We start from the raw sequence: 21,254 nt of genomic DNA on the forward strand, positions 1-21,254 counted from the left end.
TTCTTTGCATTATTTGGATAACCACTCATTTTTTGCATGCTTTATCTCCATTTTAATCTGTCTATGCAATAATTATACTGTTCATTGTTCCCAATGTGCTGAACTGGTCACAATCTTCTCTGCTGATTACATAGCTCTAATATTTTATGGGTAATTCAAAGTTTGTTAATACTGCATTCTCTTCCCAGGATATTTTTAAGCTGTTTCAATGACTGTTCTGAAAACTGTTCATAAGAAGCATCAGGTTCAAGAAAGTCAAAAAAGGATTTCAGAAAGAGGAGAAGTAATATTTGTTTTCAACAGCTGTTTAGTGGTATTTGATTTGAGCTGTGGAAGGTTAAACGTTTGTCATCTTATTTTTCTCTTGACCCTAATTCCATGAACCAATTAGTAGGTGCTGATATCGTTGTTAATATTTCGTTGTTACACACTATATGGAGAAACAAAGGCGGAATAAAAACTTTCATACTATAGTTATCTGTACTAAAAAACTGTACCTGCGATGCTGATAATTTGATTGTGATGTAAACTTGTGAAATACAAGCTACCTTTTATAACCTCCACGATATGCACCAACAAGTGGCTAAACTATTCATGTTATGATAAATGCAATAGGATGCTTCATGTATAAAGACTATTAAAAACATGAATAATCAAATAATCCTATTTTCAGACCTAAAAAAATTAATTACAAAGCATGATAGTTGTGCCATATATTGGAATTCATGAGGAAAAAAAATCCAAATATTAAAGGCTATCAACCTCAGAACAGCCTTCAAATGTCAATACCTTAAGCTTTATGGAAACATGTACATAGGTCAGACTGGGGAGATGTTTCAAAATCTGCAAAGGCAATGTTGAAAACAAAAGGGAAGAAAAAAGGGGACTCGTAACACATCCTCAAAGAACATCACATGGTATGTTGGCAAGCATCTTCCATGCCCGACTTAGAAGAGAATTACTTTGGCAGGTTGTTCAAGGAGTCCTCTGAGGTCATTTGCTCAAAAGGTACTACATAGAAACCAAGGAATGATCCTGCATGAAAGCTGGAAATCATTAATTAATATGTGCAACATTCAAGACCTCTCTATGTCAGCAATCACATACAAAGTTTACACAACAATGTAGAAATCATATGTAGCATGCCTAATGATCCTTGCAATTAAACTATCATTCAGATCTTTTCAATTTAGATAGATTAGTGGCTGTATTACTTATTGGTGTTTTACTTATGTTAAACAACCTCCTGAAAATGCTGTTAGTCATACAGACAGCAAAACATGTCAAGGAAATACATCTAGTATAAATAAAAAAACATTTACGAGTTAAAACGTGGTTATTTTTTATTCAAGCAAATCTATTTGTAGTCAAATGCATGTAAATTCTTTTCTAATATCTTCAATTTTAATATGATTTGGCCAGTAATAGCCATCCCTGTTCATTTCTCTAATTAATCTCAGAATTCTTATAACTGCTGTCTTTAATCAACCGTTTCATTTCATTTCAAACCCAACTTTCATACCACATACTAAAATCTGTTTAAATACTATCTTGTAGATTGCTGATCTTCTTTTGCAAGTTGTAGCTAATTTCTCTATTATTCCATATAAATTTATTCAGCTGGATCTCCACATACCACCTTTGCTTATTCTATTATCTATTTCAAAATTTAATTTGTTATCTTCCCTAAAAAAATATTGTGCTCAAATAGCTAAAGTATTCTGCAATTGAAAACATCATCTGCATTGAGCATGCAGATGATGTTTTCCATATTCTTATCTTTTTTCAATTTTTGTTTCACTGCTGATTGTCAAATTGTTACAATAGTTATTAAATCAAGTTGAAGAATCGTGAAGACATTTATTTAGCAAGACATGAAATTTATTTAGCAAAATAACGTCACCAATATAAAGTAAAGAGCTGAGTTGCATACTTCCCATTTTGATATTCAGTTTAATGCTACTTTCCTTCACAATGTGATCTAATGAAAGTCACTTGATTTTACATCAAATCATATTCTTGGACCTCCTTCAATTCTAACTGCTGCCTTAGTATTGTCTCTATATTACTCTGCATAATGTCCCATTTACACAATATAATTGCATTGTTTTGAACAGCTTTTCTCTTGGCACCTTACATGTCTTTTTCAGATGTTTCCAATTTATATAGATCTTCATTACATTTTCATGATTTCCTGATTATTTTTCTTAGAGTAAAAATTTGGTCCTCGCAACCCCTACCTCACCTGCATCTATATATAAATATGTGTCTATAGACATTATGAATAAGTATGCTACTGACAATCGCAACTAGCAGGTCATGAAACAAAAAGGTTTACAGCTGATCCATATAAGCAGAAAATGACTGAGAACATGAGTTATGTGTGAATCTATACACACGCATGGACAGATATATATATATATATATACACATACACACAATACACAACACACCTTTTTCTTTGACAGAAGTTGTAATATTGTTTTATCTAGAGTTGCTCTATAAAGCTGCTCTTGTAAAGGTGTTAGATGGGCATATACCAGCAGTTCTTTCTTCCTTGGCAAATGTAAAAGAACATCACCTTTTGTTCTTCTAAGCAAAAATGGTGCAAGGATCTAGAATTAAAAAAAAAAAAAAATACATGACATAAATCACTAATATACTAATGTTTCAGTGTTACTGAATATTTATCATTTCAGTTATTATACAAACTAGATACCGACTCATTTAAGCCCGATAAATGGCGAGGGTTGATGTCAGGAAGGGCATCCAGTCGTAAAACTTCACTGCCAGCTCTAGCTATCAAATGAATCGAAAAGAAAGTGATACAAGGGCTAGGGCATACCCCCTTAAGCGACACAGTGCCACGTCTTCCTACAACTGTGAGAAGTGGATGAGGGCTACCGCATCAAGGCTAGGTGCGGTTAAAGAAGTGAGCCCAGCAAATGGAGAAAATGTTGCGAGTGGGAACTTTGAATGTTGGAAGCATGACTGAAAGGGGAAGAGAGGTGGCAGACATGATGAGGAAGAGGAAGTTGGACATTTTATGTATGCAGGAGACAAGGTGGAAGAGGAAAAAGGTGAAGGAACTAGGAGACAGGTATAAATTGTTCTACTCTGGAGCGAATAAATTGTATCGGAATTATGGTGTGTGGCAGAATGAAGGGCAAAGTACTGGAAGTGGGCAGGAGGAACAACAGGATCATGCGAATGAAACTGAATCTTGGAAAAGAGCAACTGGTTGTCTTATGTGTGTATGCCTCACAAGTTGGCTGTACAGCAGAAGAGAAAGATGAATTCTGGAACATGCTAGATGAAGAAATGAGGGAACTGGAAGAAAACAAGATGGTGATTGTTGGAGGAGACTTGAACGGACACATAGGGAAACAGAATAGAGACTATGAAAGGGTGCATGGTGGCCATGGAATGGAAATGATGAACCAGGAAGGAGAGAGGAATTTGGACTTTGCAGTAGTGTTTGATCTGGCAATTGTGAACTCCTTTTTCTGCAAGAGGGAAGAGCATTTGATAACATTTAGAAGTGGCAACAACAGACTGACTACATTTTGACTAGAAGAAAACATCTTAAGGCAGTAACAAATTGTAAGGTAATCCCAACAGATAAAGGCACAGCAACAGTGGCTGCTGTGCGCAAACTTAAAAATAAGGTCGAAGATAAGACCCTTTGGAAGCCATGGGAGGAAGACAATTAAGTGGTTTCGCTTAAAAGAAGAGAGTGTGAGAAATCGTTTTAGGGAGAAGGTGTTAGAGAGGATTTCGGATGGACTAGAAAGTGTACAAGATTGGTGGAGACATAATTCAAAAGCAATTCTGAGCTGTGCAATTGAGGTGCTTGGTGAAACATCCAGAAAGATTAGAGAGCAGAAGGAGAGTTGGTAGTGGAATAATAATGTACAAGAAGCAGTGACAGCTAAGAGGAAGGCAAAGCAGAAGTGGGACGAGTAAGGAGTGGAAGAGGACAGAGAGGAGAGAAAAAGCGAGAAGCCAAGAGAGCTGTTGCACAGGAGAAGGCCATGACATATTAAGACCTTTATGATCAATTAGAAACAAAGGAAGGACAGAGAAAGATTTATTGATTGGCAAAATGTAGAAATAAGGCATCAAAGGACATCGTACATGTGATGCAGATCAAAGACTCTGGAGGAAGGGTATTAAGGAGGGATGTGGATATAAGAAACAGATGGAGAATATACTTTGAAGGGCTTTTGAATGAAGCAAATGCAAGGACTCACAGAGAAGACGGGGAGCCTTATGAGGGGATGGTGCAGAACATTAGTAGAATGGAAGTGAAGGATGCCATAAAGAGGATGAAGAACGGAAAATCAGTGGACCCTGACAGGATCCCAGTGGAGGCATGGAAGGCACTAGGGGAAGAGGGAATTGACCTGCTGTGGGACCTGTTAATAAAAGTGTGTCAAAAGGAAAATATACCCAAGGAATGGAAGGAAAGTACTCTTGTCCCCATCTACAAGAGTAAAGGGGATGCACAAGAGTGTAAGAATTACAGAGGAATAAAGTTGATGTCTCACACAATGAAAATCCCACAGAGGGTTCTTGATGGAAGACTGAGGAAGGAGGTGGAGATTGCAAAGGAGCAATTTGGTTTCATGCCTGGTCGATCGACGATAGATGCCATCTTTGGGTTACGGCAGATGATGGAAAAGTTTGGAGAGAGGCAATAGGAGCTACATCTGGTATTTATTGATCTGGCATATGATAGAAAGCAAATGATAGAGTGCCAAGGCAAGAAGTCTGGAGGTGTATGAGGGAGAAGGTACCGAAGAAATATGTCAGGCTGGTGCAGGAGATGTACAGAAATGAGAACACATGAGTTCGGACCTGCCTGGGAGAGAGAGACAGAAAGTTTCCCAGTGACAGTTGGCTTGCATCAAGGGTCAACATTAAGTCCATTCCTGTTTAATATCATGATGGAGGTGCTGAGAGAAGATGTGCCTTGGACTATGTTGTATGCAGATGACACTGTGCTGTGTGCAGAATCAAGAGAAGAAGTGGCAGCTAAACTGGAAAGTTGGAGGAAAGTACTGGAAGAGAGAGGTATGAAACTGATCAGAAGTAAGACAGTATATATGTTGCAAAGTGGATGGCAGCCAGGAGAGAGATCTGGAGCTGGAAGGAAATGTCATTAGGAGGGTCAGTGACTTTAGCTACTTAGGTTCAACAATGAAAGAGGATGGTGAGGCTGAGAAGGAAGTGAGATGCAGGATACAAGCAGGATGGAGGAACTGGAGTGAGATGGCTGGAGTGCTATGCAATAAGAAGGTACCGATCAATCTAAAAGGCAAAATCTACAGGATGTGAGACCAGCTATGATGTATGCTATGGAAACTGTGGCCATGAGGAAAAATAACATCAGCAGGATGGAGGTAGCGGAGATGAGAATGCTTAGGTAGATGTGCGGTGTGACCAGAAAGGATCGTCTGAGAAATGATTATGTAAGGGGAACGGTGAAAGTTACGAACTTAAGAGCAAAGATACAGGAGGCAAGGTTGAGATGGTTTGGTCATGTGATGAGGAGGAAGGAAGAGTATGCGGGAAGAGAGGTCATGCAGATGGATGTGCAGGGAAGGAGGAGGTGTGGGCAGCCAAAGAAGAGATGGTGGAGAAGGACTTGAGGATGAAGAACTTGGATGTGGCTACAGCCCAAGACAGGAGGTTGTGGAGGAGACCCACTAGACACAGCGACCCTACTTAAGTGGGACAAACTGCAGAAGATGATGATGATACTGGCTCATTTAATCTTTATGGTAAAAATATATTTAATAGCAATGTCAGCCATTTATAAAATCCTTTTTCATTAGGCCTGAAAGTGACTAGTCAAAAAGTACTAAAGCTATAAAACAGCCAAACATTTCAGTCTAGGAACCCTTTGAAACAGATTGGTTCTTCTGCATATATAAGCACTCATTTCAGTGTTCCTACTGCTGTACATTCTGGATAGGAACTGTGGATTTAGTAGCATTTCTTCCAAATCTGAGGCAAAATTTCAGACAGATGTGCAGAAAGAAACACACACGCACACAAAGAGAGAGAGAGAGAGAAGCTTGACTGAACTTGTGGTGATTGTCAGCTGAAGAGTAGAAGGATAATTATGATATAGTTTGCCCACCATTTATAGATCCCTTCTTGGCTTGGTGCCAAGAATAGTTGATTCATGCTGAAGGACGAAAGAAATGAAGGATGTACGAATTGGTCGCCAACATGCAAAATCACGTGCTTTCTTGTCTGTCGCTGTACTAGTACTAGCTTGATTTTTGTTGTTCCTTTTTTGCATTTTTTTTTTTTTTTATTAATTTGTATGATGGATCCAGTACAGTCAACAAGTTCTATTGTTACACGTTTCAGTAGCTCTTGCAAAAGAATATTGAATAATGTGCTGACATTCTGCGAAAAAGAATCGTCAGAAGGACGTGTTCTTGTTCCCCTTTCTCAAGTCATAAAACGTGCAAGTGCAATTGCGGGCGTATCGGGGTCGACTGTTAAAAGAATTCGTAGGGAATCAAAAGGTGAAGGTAAGCCAAAATTTAAATCTCCTTTAAATAAAAAAAGCGCCAGAGAAAGAAAATCATCGAAAGCGTAGCTTTGAATGATTTTGATGTAGACGTTATAAGAAGAACTATTCACGATTTTTACGTGGTCGAGAAAAGAGTGCCAACTGTTCTGAAATTGATTCCTGTGCTTAAAGAAAAAATTAATTTTCTTTGGAAAAGAGAAACTTTAAGGAAAATACTTCATGAAATCGGATTTTGTTTTAAAAAGACCCAGAATAAAAGGAAACTTATCATGGAGCGAAGTGACATTGTTTTATGTAGAACGCAGTATTTGAGAGCAATAAGACATTTCAGGGAGGAGAAAAGACTAATTGTGTATCTAGATGAAACTTGGATTGATAGTAATTTAACTTGTGGAAAATGTTGGCAGTCGTCTAAAGAAGAATGTGGAGTGCTACAAACCGGAAATGCCTCGCGGCGCATAATAATTTTCTGTGCGGGTGGAGAAATGGGTTTTTTAGCGAATTCAAACTTACTATACAAAGCCAATTCAACTACTGGAGATTACCATGGGCAAATGAATTCTACGATCTTCGAAAAGTGGGCAGAAGAAAAACCGATTCCAAACCTTCCTAAAAATGCTGTTGTTATAATTGATAATGCTTCATATCACTCTATTCGATTAAACAAAGTTCCAAATTGGTCTAATAAGAAGCAAGTTCTTATGGATTGGCTCTCTGCAAATAACATTTCTCATTCCCCAGATATGCGAAAAATTGAACTGCTAATTTGGTCAAAAGAAACTCGCCCACAACTAAACTATTTAAATTCGACACGATGCTCAAAGAGCATGGATTTCTAGCTTTGAGGCAACCACCATATCATTGCGATATTAATGCTATTGAGTATGTTTGGGCAGAAGTGAAAAGTTTCATTCGCCATCGCAACGTAACTGGGGATATTGACATGTCGAAACTTTTTAAGCTTTCAGAACAGGCAATTGAAAGTATTACAGTTCAAAAGTGGGGAAAATATTGCTCTCGTGTCACCTCATTGGAAAATATATATTGGGATAGAGACAGAATTATCGAAGAATTGTGTGAACCTTTGGTGATCAGTTTAAGTGAAAGTAATGGGATTCGGACATCGATTCAGATGACTCTGAAGATTAAAAGAATTTGACAATGGTATTTTTTCCAACATTTTTTTTTGCATGCTATTGAGAGTCACAACAAGTCATAAATAATTAATCAGTTTAGGATTAAAGTGTCTCAGTTCTCTCAACTGTAAGTTTAGAATATCTAAGTTCATTTGAAATAATTTCTGTTTTTCTGTATAATTATTTTTATTTTATAGAAAACTTTCTTAAAAATAAACTTAGTTACATTTTTGTTTTATGCTATACCTTTTTTAATTTTATTAACACTCTACGTACATATACACGCAAAATAGTTACACTTTAAAAACAGCAATGTTCGTAAAAGAAAAGCTAAATTTTCCGACCTGTAATAATAAACAAACTCAGTTTGTTTATTATTACATCCCAGAAGACAGACTGATTACCCTATTATCGGAATGGATTCTCCTTTTTCTGACATGCGCAGAAGTGTCGAGGGACCCCCTAATCGGTGGGCGAACTATAGTCATAAATATAAATTCAGCTTTCAAACAGCGAAACTAGGGCAGTAACTAATAGCCCTGTAACAGAAGGCAAAACATTAATTATGCACCACCTACAAATGACAAATTATTATTGTATTGGCACCCATGGAGTCAGAAGACACACTGTAAGAGACTCAAACTATCCACACAATATCTATTGTACTGTTCTTTAAATTAATTGACAAAGCACTCATAACCTTTTCCATTCATTCATCACTTTCCAAGAAAAAAATTTAATCCCCACTCGCTAACAAATCTTAGTAAATTTCCAGGGATGACCTCTTGTTCTGTCCCCTCTGGCCAAGTGCTGAAATATTTCCATTGCATCAATCTTATCTATCACTTTTAGTAACCTAATTGTTTCTATCATACCCCCGCCATTTTTTTTTCTCCTATCGACCAACTTTTGTAAACCACAAATCCTCAATATACTGTCATAGGGAGCATTCTACAAACCACTCAGAATTTTGGTCACTCACCTCTGGATCTTCTACACCACTACTACTTCATCCCCAAAGAAATACAAGTGACCAGACCTCAGCACAGTAATTCATATGATGATGATATCAAGGCCTTATAAAAAGAAATTATAACTTCCTTATCTCAGCTTGTTAATGTGTTCTTCAATAACCAAGAAATTCTATGAATTACCTCAACTCTATCTACTACCACTCCCAAATTCCTAGCTTCATCAATTTTTGGGAGTACAGTTTCTTTAATGTGGTCATCAATAGATTGTAATCTTAGATGAAAAGCCAAATGGCTATTTTTTTCTGGCGAGGTTGATCAGTTAAGGGGATAAAAATCCCTTATTGTTTTTCAGCCAGTAAGCGAAACTAAGATTGAAAACTACGATCTGAACGTTTCATGCCGACGAACTGTCAGCGTATCCAAGCGTAAGTGACCACTTGGTAGTGCCACACCACGGCAACTCATTGCAAAGGTGGAGCAAGCACCCTCACTGTTCTTGATATTTTCTCATAATGTAAAAACACACAGCTCTTAGGAGATGTAGTACTGTTTTACATTATGAGGAGAGGTCACTACCCAGACCGGTTTCAACCTTTTTTGAGGTCTCATCAGTGAGTAGCTAGACCTAGAATTTCAGAGTTTAAGTGAAAAGAACTTACATACTTTTGCTATACGATTGCCAGAAAGGTGTGTCACTATATTATATTATAACATAGTATAACTAAGATGAAAAGCCAAACGGCTATTTTTTTCTGGAGAAGTTGATCAGTTAAGGGGATAAAAATCCTTTATTGTTTTTCAGCCAGTAAGCGAAACTAAGATCGAAAACTACGATCTGAACGTTTCATGCCGATGAACTGTCAGCATATCCAGCGTAAGTGACCACTTGGTAGTGTCACACCACCTCCTACATCTCCTAAGAGCTGTGTGTTTTTACATTATGAGAAAATATCAAGAACAGTGAGGGAGCTTACTCCACCTTTGCAACGAGTTGCCGTGGTGTGGCACTACCAAGTGGTCATTTACGCTTGGATACGCTGACAGTTCGTCGGCATGAAATGTTCAGATCGTAGTTTTTGATCTTAGTTTCGCTTACTGGCTGAAAAACAATAAGGGATTTTTATCCCCTCAACTGATCAACCTCGCCAGAAAAAAATAGCCGTTTGGCTTTTCATCTTAGTTATACTATGTTATAATATAATATAGTGACTATATTATATTAAACTAAACTATTTTCTCTACTTCTACCACATTGCAACCATTAGCACTTGTTCAAATTATCCTTCCATGGTCATTCTTCTTTTTGCTTGCCACATAGTAAAGAACTCTTTGGGATTTTCTTTGGTCTGCTCGGCTAATTTTTTTTCATAATCTGATTGTGCCTTCTTTATCATACTTCCTCTGAGCCTTTTACTACTTGTGAGTTTGCTGATCACCTTTCTCATTATATACTCTCCTCAACATTTTCTTTTTTCACAGCTCCTGCTTAATGATACTACTTATCCATGTAACTCTTATCTGATTTTTCCTCCTGAGCTAGGGTAAACAGTCTGATATTGCTTCCTTCAGATACCTCTCCACTATCTCCCATGTACTGCTAACATCCTACTTCAAGTTGTCTGCTTTGAAGTTCCACATATACCCATTCTGAACTAAAAATTCCACAGTTCACTCTACGCAATCAGAGGCACTGTGGCTGCTATGGAAAGATCTTTTGATTCTACGACCAGATGCAACACTCTCATATGATGAACCCCTCCCAATCACATGTTGCTTCAAATGTAATTATCGCTTAAGTATATAAATTCCATTTCCTTCCTGCCATGTATTCTTTCTTTATAATCTATGTCTCCTTAGTTGTTGAAGGTCCCGTGTAATAATTATTTTACCTGTACTCGTTGTGCTAATTTGCTGATGAATGTCTTCCATATCATCTCTGATGCCAGAGATGATGTGGAAGACATGCATCATCATCATTTCTGGCACCTGGCTTATAGCAGAAACTAACTGTATTTTGTCCTATTGGCTTCAATCTTTCATCAGATTGCCTTGTGTGAAACAAAATATCATCATTAGCAGCACCTTCCCATCTTATTCCTCCTTGAAATACTAAACCTCTCAAGCTCCAGCCTGTAATTCATCATCTGCTGTCAGCTACGTATTAACAATGACTATAACTTTGGGTGAGGCCACACTAACCAATGTCCAAAACTTCTCCCTCTTATTCCTGATACTTTTAGCATTAGCATATATAAACTTTAGCATCCTCCCCTTAGATCCCCAACCCCTTTACAGCTTGTATTGACTATCCTATTCAACATTGTTGTGAGAGGCTAGATGCTGCATTATTTGATCACTCACTTGCCTCATGTGTACCTGTACATACACTCACCTGCATCCATCCTAATAGTTTTAGTTTTCTGATTTCGTGATTCCATGCCTTCAATGAACAAAGCTTTATCCAACACTGGATCTGTTTAGGCACAGTCCATAAGCATTATATAAGTCCTTGCATCCATCAAATTCAGTCCAATGGTCGATAAACTCTATCAATCCTTCTGCACAAGTTACGCATTGATTAATTTACAATCATTGCCATGTCCTCAATTCATCTCTATTATAGCATTGCAGAAGTCTTGCACTTTTCACTCCTTGCTCTCCTTTTTTGCTTCTTCCAATAACTGTTTCATATAAATTAAAGATGCCACGAAATTATATTCTTGATTTCATCCTTTATCCAAGTATAAGCAAACAAAGTTTGTGTGTGACGTATCATCATGACCAGGCTACTTGTATAGGGGTTAATGACTTCACATCAATTGCCTTAGTATCCCATAATGCAAGGCACATGTCCATAAGGACATGTATCATGTTATACATTATGGGAAAGGCCACTATCCAGACCAGTTTCAATCGTTATTGATGTATGTTAAAGTGCAGGTATACCTCTCCAAAAACAAATGAGTGATCTACAAGATCACTTTAAATCTCACTGAGTGAACCTAAAGAATTAATCATTACTAAACTTATTATTCCTGACCTGAATCGAAACTCAGCAATGGCCCAACTCAAGTGACAATCAAGAACCACTTGCTGGGCAGAGCCTCTCTGCTCCCAAGAAGCAAGCAAACCCAAAGATGAATGCTATTAAACATTATCAGTGGGAAGAGGGAGATGCTCAGAAGAGATACCAAGGTTGAAGTAATGCAGAAGTCATATATTTCCAATATACAAGTAGTCAAAAGGTGTCACACCTTATTACTTAAAATACTCTGGAATGGAGATAGATGTTGAAAGTTTTTTTCACTTAATTATATTATAAAATTAAAGATGCCAAGAAATTATATTCTTGGTTTCATCCTGTATCCAAGTGTAAGCAAACAAAGTTTGCACATGAAGTAACTTCATGACTGGGCTACTTGTACAGTGCTCTCCCCCCCCCTTATCCATGGTCAAAAAATATTAAATGGTGTATCTTCCAGAAATAAACAATTCATAAGTTTTAAATTGTGTGCCATTCTGAGTAGTCTGATGAAATCTTGCATCATCCTGCCCAGGACACGAATCAATCCTTTGTCCAGTGTACCCATGCTGTATTGTAGTGTATAAAGTACTCACTCATTAGTCAATTTAGTAGCCATCTCAGTTATCGGATCAACTGTTGTGGTATTGCAGTGCTTGTGCTCAAATAACCATTGTTTTACTTAATAATGGCATCAAAAGTGCAAGGGTAATGATGCTGGCAATTCAGATATGTCAAAGAGAAGCTGTAGAGTGCTTCCTTTAAGTAAAAAAAAAGTGAACGTTACAACTTCATAAGGAAAGAAAAAAATCATAATCTGATGTCGCTAAGATTCCATTCACATAACTTTTATCACAGTATATTGTTATAAATGTTTTATTTTGTTATTAGTTATCGTTAATCTCTTACTGTGCGTAATTTATAAATTAAACTTCATCATAGGTATATGTAAGGGAAAAAAACAACACAGTATATATAAGGTTCAGCACTATAAGTGGTTTCAGGTATCCCCCCCCCACCATGGATAAGGGTGGGGACTACTGTATATAGAGGCTAATGACTTCACATCAATTGCCTTAGTATCCCATAATGCAAGGCACATAGGCTTATGGACATGTAATGCTATGCATTATGGGAAGAGCCATTACCAAGACTGGTTTTGACCTTTATTGAGATCTCATCGGTGGGAGCCAGACCCAGAAGATATACCAAGGTGGAAGTCATTAGCCCCATACATAAAAGTGGCCCAGTCTGAATATACTTCACGTGCACACTTTGTTTGCTTACACTTCAATAAAGGATGAAATCAATATTAAAATTTCTTAGCAGCTTTAATTTATATATCAATCCCAATTTTCCCCAATTTGTGCAACAGAGTTTATATGTGAAATCCTGTCAAATGTCTTTGTCATTTCATAAAGCTCAGCAGTATTACTGAACAGCTACTTCACTTATCCAACTGCATTGTCACTATTATAAAAAGTAAGCAAATCACTAAGGCAAGACCTACCCTTCACAAAACCACGTTGCCCTTTATATTGCATCATATTCCTGCCCACCCAGTCCTGAATTCTGCCTTTTACCAATTTATTCAATACCTTAACCACCACTCCTGAGATACTCATTGACATAAAATTTGCTGCTTTTGTCATGGGGCCTTCTTTATATAGTGGGAATATTTTGCTCTTTTTCTAATACATTGGCACCTTTCCAATACTGAGTCTTAAATTAAATAGCTTGGTCAGAGGAGATGATAATAACCTTGCATATTCTGGTGATACACGTGACGCTATGCCATCTAATTCCATTGAGGTCATACAGTATTCTAAGCACCTCCAATTCCTCGAACTCTATTCTCTCATCAGTCAACGTCACATCCAGCATTGCAATATCATCTGCTAGAAGTACACCCCTTGCAAAATGATCACTCAGTAACTCAGTATGCTATCATTAGGAGACCTCAAGAGACTATGAACAGATTCTCTGATGCCATGACCAGATCCAGCATTCTCGAACCTCGTGTCCCCTCCATTACACTTTGTCTCAGGTAATCATCTCGTAGCAGCTGTATAAATCCCATTTTCTCCCCTCCCTGTAAATATTCTTCTTCCCAAAGTATGTTTTCATAGTTGAAATCTCCAATAATAATTACTTAGTCTGCACACATGCTAATTTACGATTATAGAGGCAATCAATCATATATTTCATCTTGTTGATCTCTATCTCACACTAGAGAGATTCAAATGAAGTCATCTGCATTCCTGTCCTACTGATGTACTTCTACTCTTTTTGGCTTCAATTCTTCTGCTATCATTAGCAAAGCCACCCCTCATCCTGTTCCTTCTGTCCTATCTGAAGACACTATATCCTTTGCATTCTATCCCTATGACTATATCATCCTCAGTCAACCAAGTATCACTAATGCCTATAATAGCTTTTGGCCAAGTTGTACTGTAAAATCTCACACGATAAATAATTTATCATGTTCATTTTTACAAGTTTTTTCTTTTAAAGAAATTGCACAAAAAATGTCATAGATTGTATTCTTAAAATAAATCTTTTTGTATGTAATAACTTAATCACAAGGCTTTGTTAAACCATTGCAACAGATGAAATATGACATCACTGTGTATTGATGTATATCCATGTTTATATATGGAAATTTCGAAAGATGTACAAAGTGTGATGTCATCATGTCTAGATGTCAATCCATGACCATATATGGAAATTTCAAGACATGCACGCATACATACATGCGAAATCTGGACCTTTAAAAGCTCCAGTGTTGGGAAGGATTTCATCTTAGGGTTCTGCCTTCTCTTACCTGGGCCTGCCACCATGTAAGGTCCACTGTCAGTCATTGAAAGAAGAAGCATCTTATGTCGTTAGGCTCCTCCAGTCCAGTTCATTCCCTGGATTCACTGCCATGAAAAGTATGCTGTCGATCTCCAGATCACCTTGTTAGAAAAGAGCTGCTCATTGCTGTCACAGAAAAGGAATCTTCACTGGCATAGGAACTACTCTTTGCATAGTCATTGCCACCATGTTGCCAAATTAAGGGTTCACAAGAAGGTGCAGGATTATCAACAGCTCAGACAAAGAAGTTCGGTGAGAAATCAAGAAAGAGTCAGCAGAAAGGAAGAGGACAAAAGATTTGTGTAATGGACAGTGCTAAATGAGAATATTGTAAGGAGTGCAACTAATTGTAAGTACTTAGATATGTAATAATTCTGATCTAGTGTGTCTCTGTTTGCAGCCTAGTGGGACATTGTAAATAATTACGATAAGATAGTGTAAGCTAATATCATAATAGCAAGAAAGGTACTATGAGATAGCATCAATTAATATTGAGTTAAGCTCACTCAAGGTGTGCTTTACATTCAAATTGTATGACCAGTAGGATGTATTAAATTGTATTTAGGCTTTAAGAGCAGAAATGTAGGAGAACCAAATCTAATTTAGAGACATTTATACGTAAATATGAATTGTGATACAATTGTGTAAATATGCTAATATGGACTGAGCTGTATAATAGGAATTCTTGAATTAATTAAATGGTTTGTAAACAACACATGGGACTGATTTTGTCCATACACTATCCCCAAAAATTTGAAACTGTATAAGATTAAGTAACAGAAGTTGAGTATCAATTTTAGATAAGTAATTAAGATCAAGCCACAACAGATTTAAGGAAAGAATTATCTTAAGCAGGAAATAAGAATGATATCTGCTTTGTCCTCAGTTTAGAATCTTATAATCTTGCACTCAATACGTAGTCTAGCTGACACTGTTGAAAAACAAATAAATTTGTTAGACTACAGAGAGTGAACTAATAAGATATAGTAGAATGTAACAAATGGCTGCAGCTGACAATTAAGGCAGTCAACATCTCATGACATTCAAAGCCTATAAAAAAGTAAGATTAAGGTGAAGCAAGCATATTACAGTACTAACCAATGCCAAATATTTCTCACCCTTATTCCAAGTACTTCTGGCATCAGTACACATAGACTGCAATAATTCCTTCATCTTACACCTTGTATTGCTTAGTTCATAAAGTTAAGAATCTGGGGAGAGCTACATTCAGCATCATTTGCTCACTCTTCCACTTACTAACTTCTAGGCTGCCTGGATCCACGCTCACCTGTATCTACCCTAAACATTCTAACATCTCTGGCTTTGCACTTCCAAACTCTCAATGAACAATACTTTCTCAAGACTCCTGACTCCAAATTCATTCAAATGCAGGCTATCCACCTTATATAAATTCTTCCTTACATCAAATTCACTCCTCATATCCACAAACTCTGCTGCATTCCTCCTGCATAATCTGCACATTGACTCATTTGTGATGATAGCCCTCCTCCTGAGTTGGCTTCTAAAAATAATGTGGCAACAGACTTACAACTTTTACTTTCTTAACTCTTATTTTTTGATTGTACTAGCAACTCTTTCATCCTCAAATGAACTACTGCATACCATGTTCATCATCTGCTAGATCATTCATACCAGGCAAAATAATCATCTCTTTCACCTTTACAATCTGATATCTTTACAGCTTCACTAACATCCTTATTCTTGGCTCCAGAAAAACAAGATTTTGTCACATCTTCCTCGAGTACTCCTCTTAGTAATGGATCACCATACAAAACTGTATCCTTATTTTCACACTTTTGTTCTTTCAATGTACTCAAAAGGTACTTTTAAGATACTCAAAATGAAGTATTGATGTTTACCAATTCTTTTTTTTTTTTTTATTTTTTTTATAGAACTGGCCAGTTTCCCAAAGTATGTTAAACTGCACTCACAAGAAATATGATAAGCGTAACTAATAATTTATTTGATCCTTCTAGTTTGCAGTACTCGATGTTATTGATTAAAAGATGGTATTTAATCAATAACATTTACCATATATTCTGTCTCTTTTGAATTGCTTCTGTTCCACATTAATGATGTACTGCTAATTTCAGCATATGAAATATTTGTTGTTAATTTGAATAAATTTGTGTTTTACATTCCATATATCAGCTGCATTTTTGTATGTTAATACATCTTTACATTTTTTTTTTTTAAACCAAAGCAATGTATGCATATGCTGTTCATTATTTACAATGAAATCTTTCAGTCAATCTCTTCATTATTCTGTGGGGCTCACACAGAAATTTCCTCCTATCCATTCTTATTCACTATAAAGTAATATGTTGCTTTTCACTTTTCTGAAACAAGCAGAGCTATCTCTTGGCAAAAAAATAGTAAACAATTAAGGTAATAAAAATATATGGTACATCTCCTAAACTAAAATACTAAATAGATATAACTTCAATTAACTGACTTAAATGAGAAAAAAAATGGGTTAAATATGCTTTCTCTTGCACTTTTCCATAACACAAAGGCTGATGCCTCACCCTCCCCATTGCTACATTTGCAGAGAGATTTAATATTTTGAACACCTCCAGTTCATTATCTCTATTTTAATTTCGATTCCTGTAACATGGTCAATGCATTACTCCACGATGACACACTTGAGGAGCAATTGCTCAGTAATTCAACTATTTCTTACACTGCTATTGCCTCCATAGGTACTCTTGGATCTTTTAATTGTCTCATTGAAATTTGAGACCTAAGAAATTGCATTTAGCACTATGGATTTTTCTCAATCTCACACTAACTCATTCACCTCAGGGGAGACAGCATATATGATTACCAGCATTTTCTGTAGATTTAGTTTCCCTGATTTTGCACATCCATTCTATCACTAAACAAAACTTTCTCCAGCTACTTAACTTCAAATCCATTTCAGGGCAGTTCATCAGGCATATATAGGTCCATCATATTCACCTGGCATATCTGAAATCTTTAGACCATTTCTTCTGTACAATCTATGTATTGACTTATATGTAGTCATGGCCCTTCTCATTTCACTCCTATCATACTCTGAAAAGAGACATGGATACTTTATTCCTTCACATCCTTTTGCATTCCATCATTTTACTAATATCTTTACTCTTTGCCTAGGAAGCATGATGCAGTCATATACTCATTAAACAAACGCCTGAACGTAGTTCAAGTCTGAAGGTGGTGCAACACTAGGGCAACTCATTGTAAAGGTGGGTAAAGCTGTGATCACTATTCTTAGTATTTTCTATAATGTAAAGCACATCTCACTAAGAGATATATACTTCAATACATTATGGGTAGGGTCACTACCCAGACCAGTAATTACCCAAGGTAAAAAAACTTATTTACATCTATATCTCCTCCAGAGATTCTTATTCAAAATAAAAACACCTTGTAGCAACTTGTATAGGTAAAGTTGATAAGGCTCTGTATTACTAAAACCTTGGTATTTAGGGTCTAGCTACTCACTGAGGAGACCTCAAAAAAAAAGGTTGAAACCGGTCTGGGTAGTGACCCCACCCATAATGTATTGCAGTATACATCTCTTAGTGAGATGTGCTTTACATTATGGAAAATACTAAGAATAGTGATCAGAGCTTTACCCACCTTTACAATGAGTTGCCCTAGTGTTGCACCACCTTCAGACTTGAACTACGTTCAGGCGCAAACTTAACTGTTTGCTTACTTGGGATTAGGAGTAAAACAACCAACTTTATAAAATTACTTGGTAACCTTAATATATATATATATATATGACAGAATGATCATTGACTCTGTTAACATACATAGTTTTATGGAAAAAATTTGAATGACTAGAACCGAGATTTAATTAAAAAGGTTTTAATATAAACACACTACTAGTTTCGGCCTGTAACAGCCTTCTTCAAGTGACATTATAAAAGAAAAAACACTAAACATTGAGGGTTAAAAGACTATGAGCAACATAGACAGTCTTTATACATAATTAGCATGAAAACGTTGTATTTGTATTTGAAGCTGTTCTTTCATTTGTTGCATTGTTGGCAGAGTGCGTGCTTGCTGCATCACGTGAACGCCAGTACATGATTACAGCTGAATTTCAGCTGTAATCATGAAAGAACAGCTTCAAATACAAATACAACGTTTTCATGCTAATTATGTATAAAGACTGTCTATGTTGCTCATAGTCTTTTAACCCTCAATGTTTAGTGTTTTTTCTTTTATAATGTCACCTGAAGAAGGCTGTTACAGGCCGAAACTAGTAGTGTGTTTATATTAAAACCTTTTTAATTAAATCTCGGTTCTAGTCATTCAATTTTTTTCATAAAAATATATATATATATATATGGCACTTGCATTTCTGCACCTTTCTTTTACAACCATGTACCCACCACCATCTCTCCAATTTTGACATGCATGCTTCTGATACTCACTCATATAACATTTCAAACATATTTCACCTTTTTGCTTATCACCCACAAATCACTACTTTTGATAGTGAATACAATGCACGCAACCACACCTACAAACACATCTTGCCTGCTAAGCTGCACTATAATGATAAATAAAATAAGGTTAGAAACACATCAATTCAAAGTGCACAGTAAATTAATACATAAAAGTTAACAAAAATTTATACAGTATCACTAATTAAAAACAAAATTACAATATATCTTTCTGCAGACATTCAACATGTGCATGTAGAAATGTGTCTTTTTTTTTTCTTTCTTCTAACTCGTACTTTTGTCATTTACACTTCATACCCACAAATCACTACTTCCGATAGTGAATACAATGTGCCCCCCCCCCCCCCCACTTCTATACACACATCTTGCCTGCCAATGATGTCTTGCTCTATCATTATAATACAGCCATTAGCTGTATTATAATGATATACAGTATATAAAAATAAGGTTATAAAGCACACCAAGTCTAACAAACTGACAAACACTACAATGAATTAATACACAAAGCAAATTAACAAAAATTTACACAATATCACTAATTAAAAACAAAATTATAGCATATCTTTCTACAACATGTCAATATTTCTCCATGTACCACATTATGTATTACAGTAATATATAAGGTGATGCAATGAAGAAAGACTGGTATGTCATGTGTCTGTAGAAAGATACGTTATAATTTAGTGTTTAATTAGAGATTACTGTGGATTTGAAGATAAAAATAATAGCCAAAATAAAACTAGGAAAGGAAATAATAGAAGAAACAAAAATCATAGCTTTTAAATAACTATCTTCAGTCAAATGTAAAATTATGACTGAAAATAAAATTTACAACAAATGAACAACTGTTTTTTTAAATATCTTACATACTCTACATTATATATAAAAGAAAGCTGATATTCATAAACAAAAATTTTAATTTCTTAAAGATAACATGAATGATCAATATACTAGGATTATAATAATAAGCAGCACCAAGTCTTATAAAACTCATTGTAATACACAACTTCAATGCTAATATTTCATGCATTTGTTTCACTTTAAAATATTTCTTTATTCAAATATTTTTGTAAGATGAACAAAGCTTATCAACCCTTGATATTTATTTTGAGTATGCTATATTTTTAAAGCATGATTCTACTACTGTGACAGAGTTCAGAAATCCTAATCTTTCTTCTTTCCATTTCCAATGAAATGAAATAAAACCCAAATAGTTAGTAATAGCATGTTTGGAGCATCACATTACAAAGATTGTGTAAATCTTTTACAGAATCAATTTAAATGAATGGTTGGTTGTTGGAATTTACAGCAAAAGCAACTAAGGATATAATATCCATATATAATATTTGTAAACTTTATGTGTTCTTCTGACCAGCTTGCCTGTTTTTAGGAATGAAAACACAGTCTCCGGGAGGGGGGGAGGGTGGTGAACTCTGCCCTCTTGATATAAGACTGGCTAATGCACTTTCAGCTGAAAAAAGCCCTTATAAAGGTTCTTTGCATCCTATATGTTAATTCAAACCCAGGTCTTTCCAAACCCTCATGGAATGGTGCATAATGCAATCCTGACAGAATCCTACTACTAAATTGAACAAAGAACATCCTAAAATGTTCTCTTTCTAATAAAGAAAGTGCACATATATGAATTAAATTAGTCAGGTGATAGTTTTTCTTAATACAAAACCAAATATTCATAAACAAAAGGATTGTCATAATTCACTTCCCGATAATATTTCAAATGCAACTAAAATAGGCCACCAAACATGTACTTTTTTTTTTAAGTTGCTCTGATACTTCCTAAATTAAAAACATGATAGAAAACTGCTAAACTTTGTATGCTAGATTTGAAAATAATTGAAATATGTTCATTTTTAGGTATTCAGGTGATTTTCTATCATATGCTAAATTTATGTAAAGTGAATCTATGAATGACAACAAATGAATGCAATTCATTCAGGATTTATTCAATTATTATTTAACACTATTTTATGATCTCCCATAAATACCAAAGTTAATACCTTTTCCAATCTCAGAAGGTGCTATGCCATTTATGAATGTGTATATTTGCAAGTGCATTCAAGTGAAGTAAAGATTTTAATTTGATGCTTAATAAATATCAAAATAAAAAGCAGTATACCCAACTGACTGACTGACATGGAAATAATTTCAAATCCCCTGTGTAATTTGTATCTTGAATCATCATGAAGAATACCTCTAAGAACTGGC

General features: G+C 35.8%; 1 protein-coding gene across 4 annotated transcripts in view; it reads right to left on the bottom strand.

Annotated features, from left to right (window-relative positions):
- Positions 1-21,254, bottom strand: part of LOC150098782 (lymphoid-specific helicase-like) — a 310,277-nt gene that overhangs the window by 57,350 nt on the left and 231,673 nt on the right. For all 4 annotated transcript variants that reach the window (XM_090404891.1, XM_090404888.1, XM_090404889.1 and 1 more), the window contains one exon: positions 2,454-2,615. In XM_090404891.1, coding sequence (XP_090261017.1) covers positions 2,454-2,615 — 162 coding nt within the window. The remainder of the gene's footprint in view (positions 1-2,453; positions 2,616-21,254) is intronic.

This window comes from Typopeltis vanoorti, chromosome 15, assembly GCF_054136105.1.
Source record: "Typopeltis vanoorti isolate ZY-2024b chromosome 15, IOZ_Tvanoo_1.0, whole genome shotgun sequence".
Lineage (NCBI taxonomy): Eukaryota > Metazoa > Arthropoda > Arachnida > Uropygi > Thelyphonidae > Typopeltis > Typopeltis vanoorti.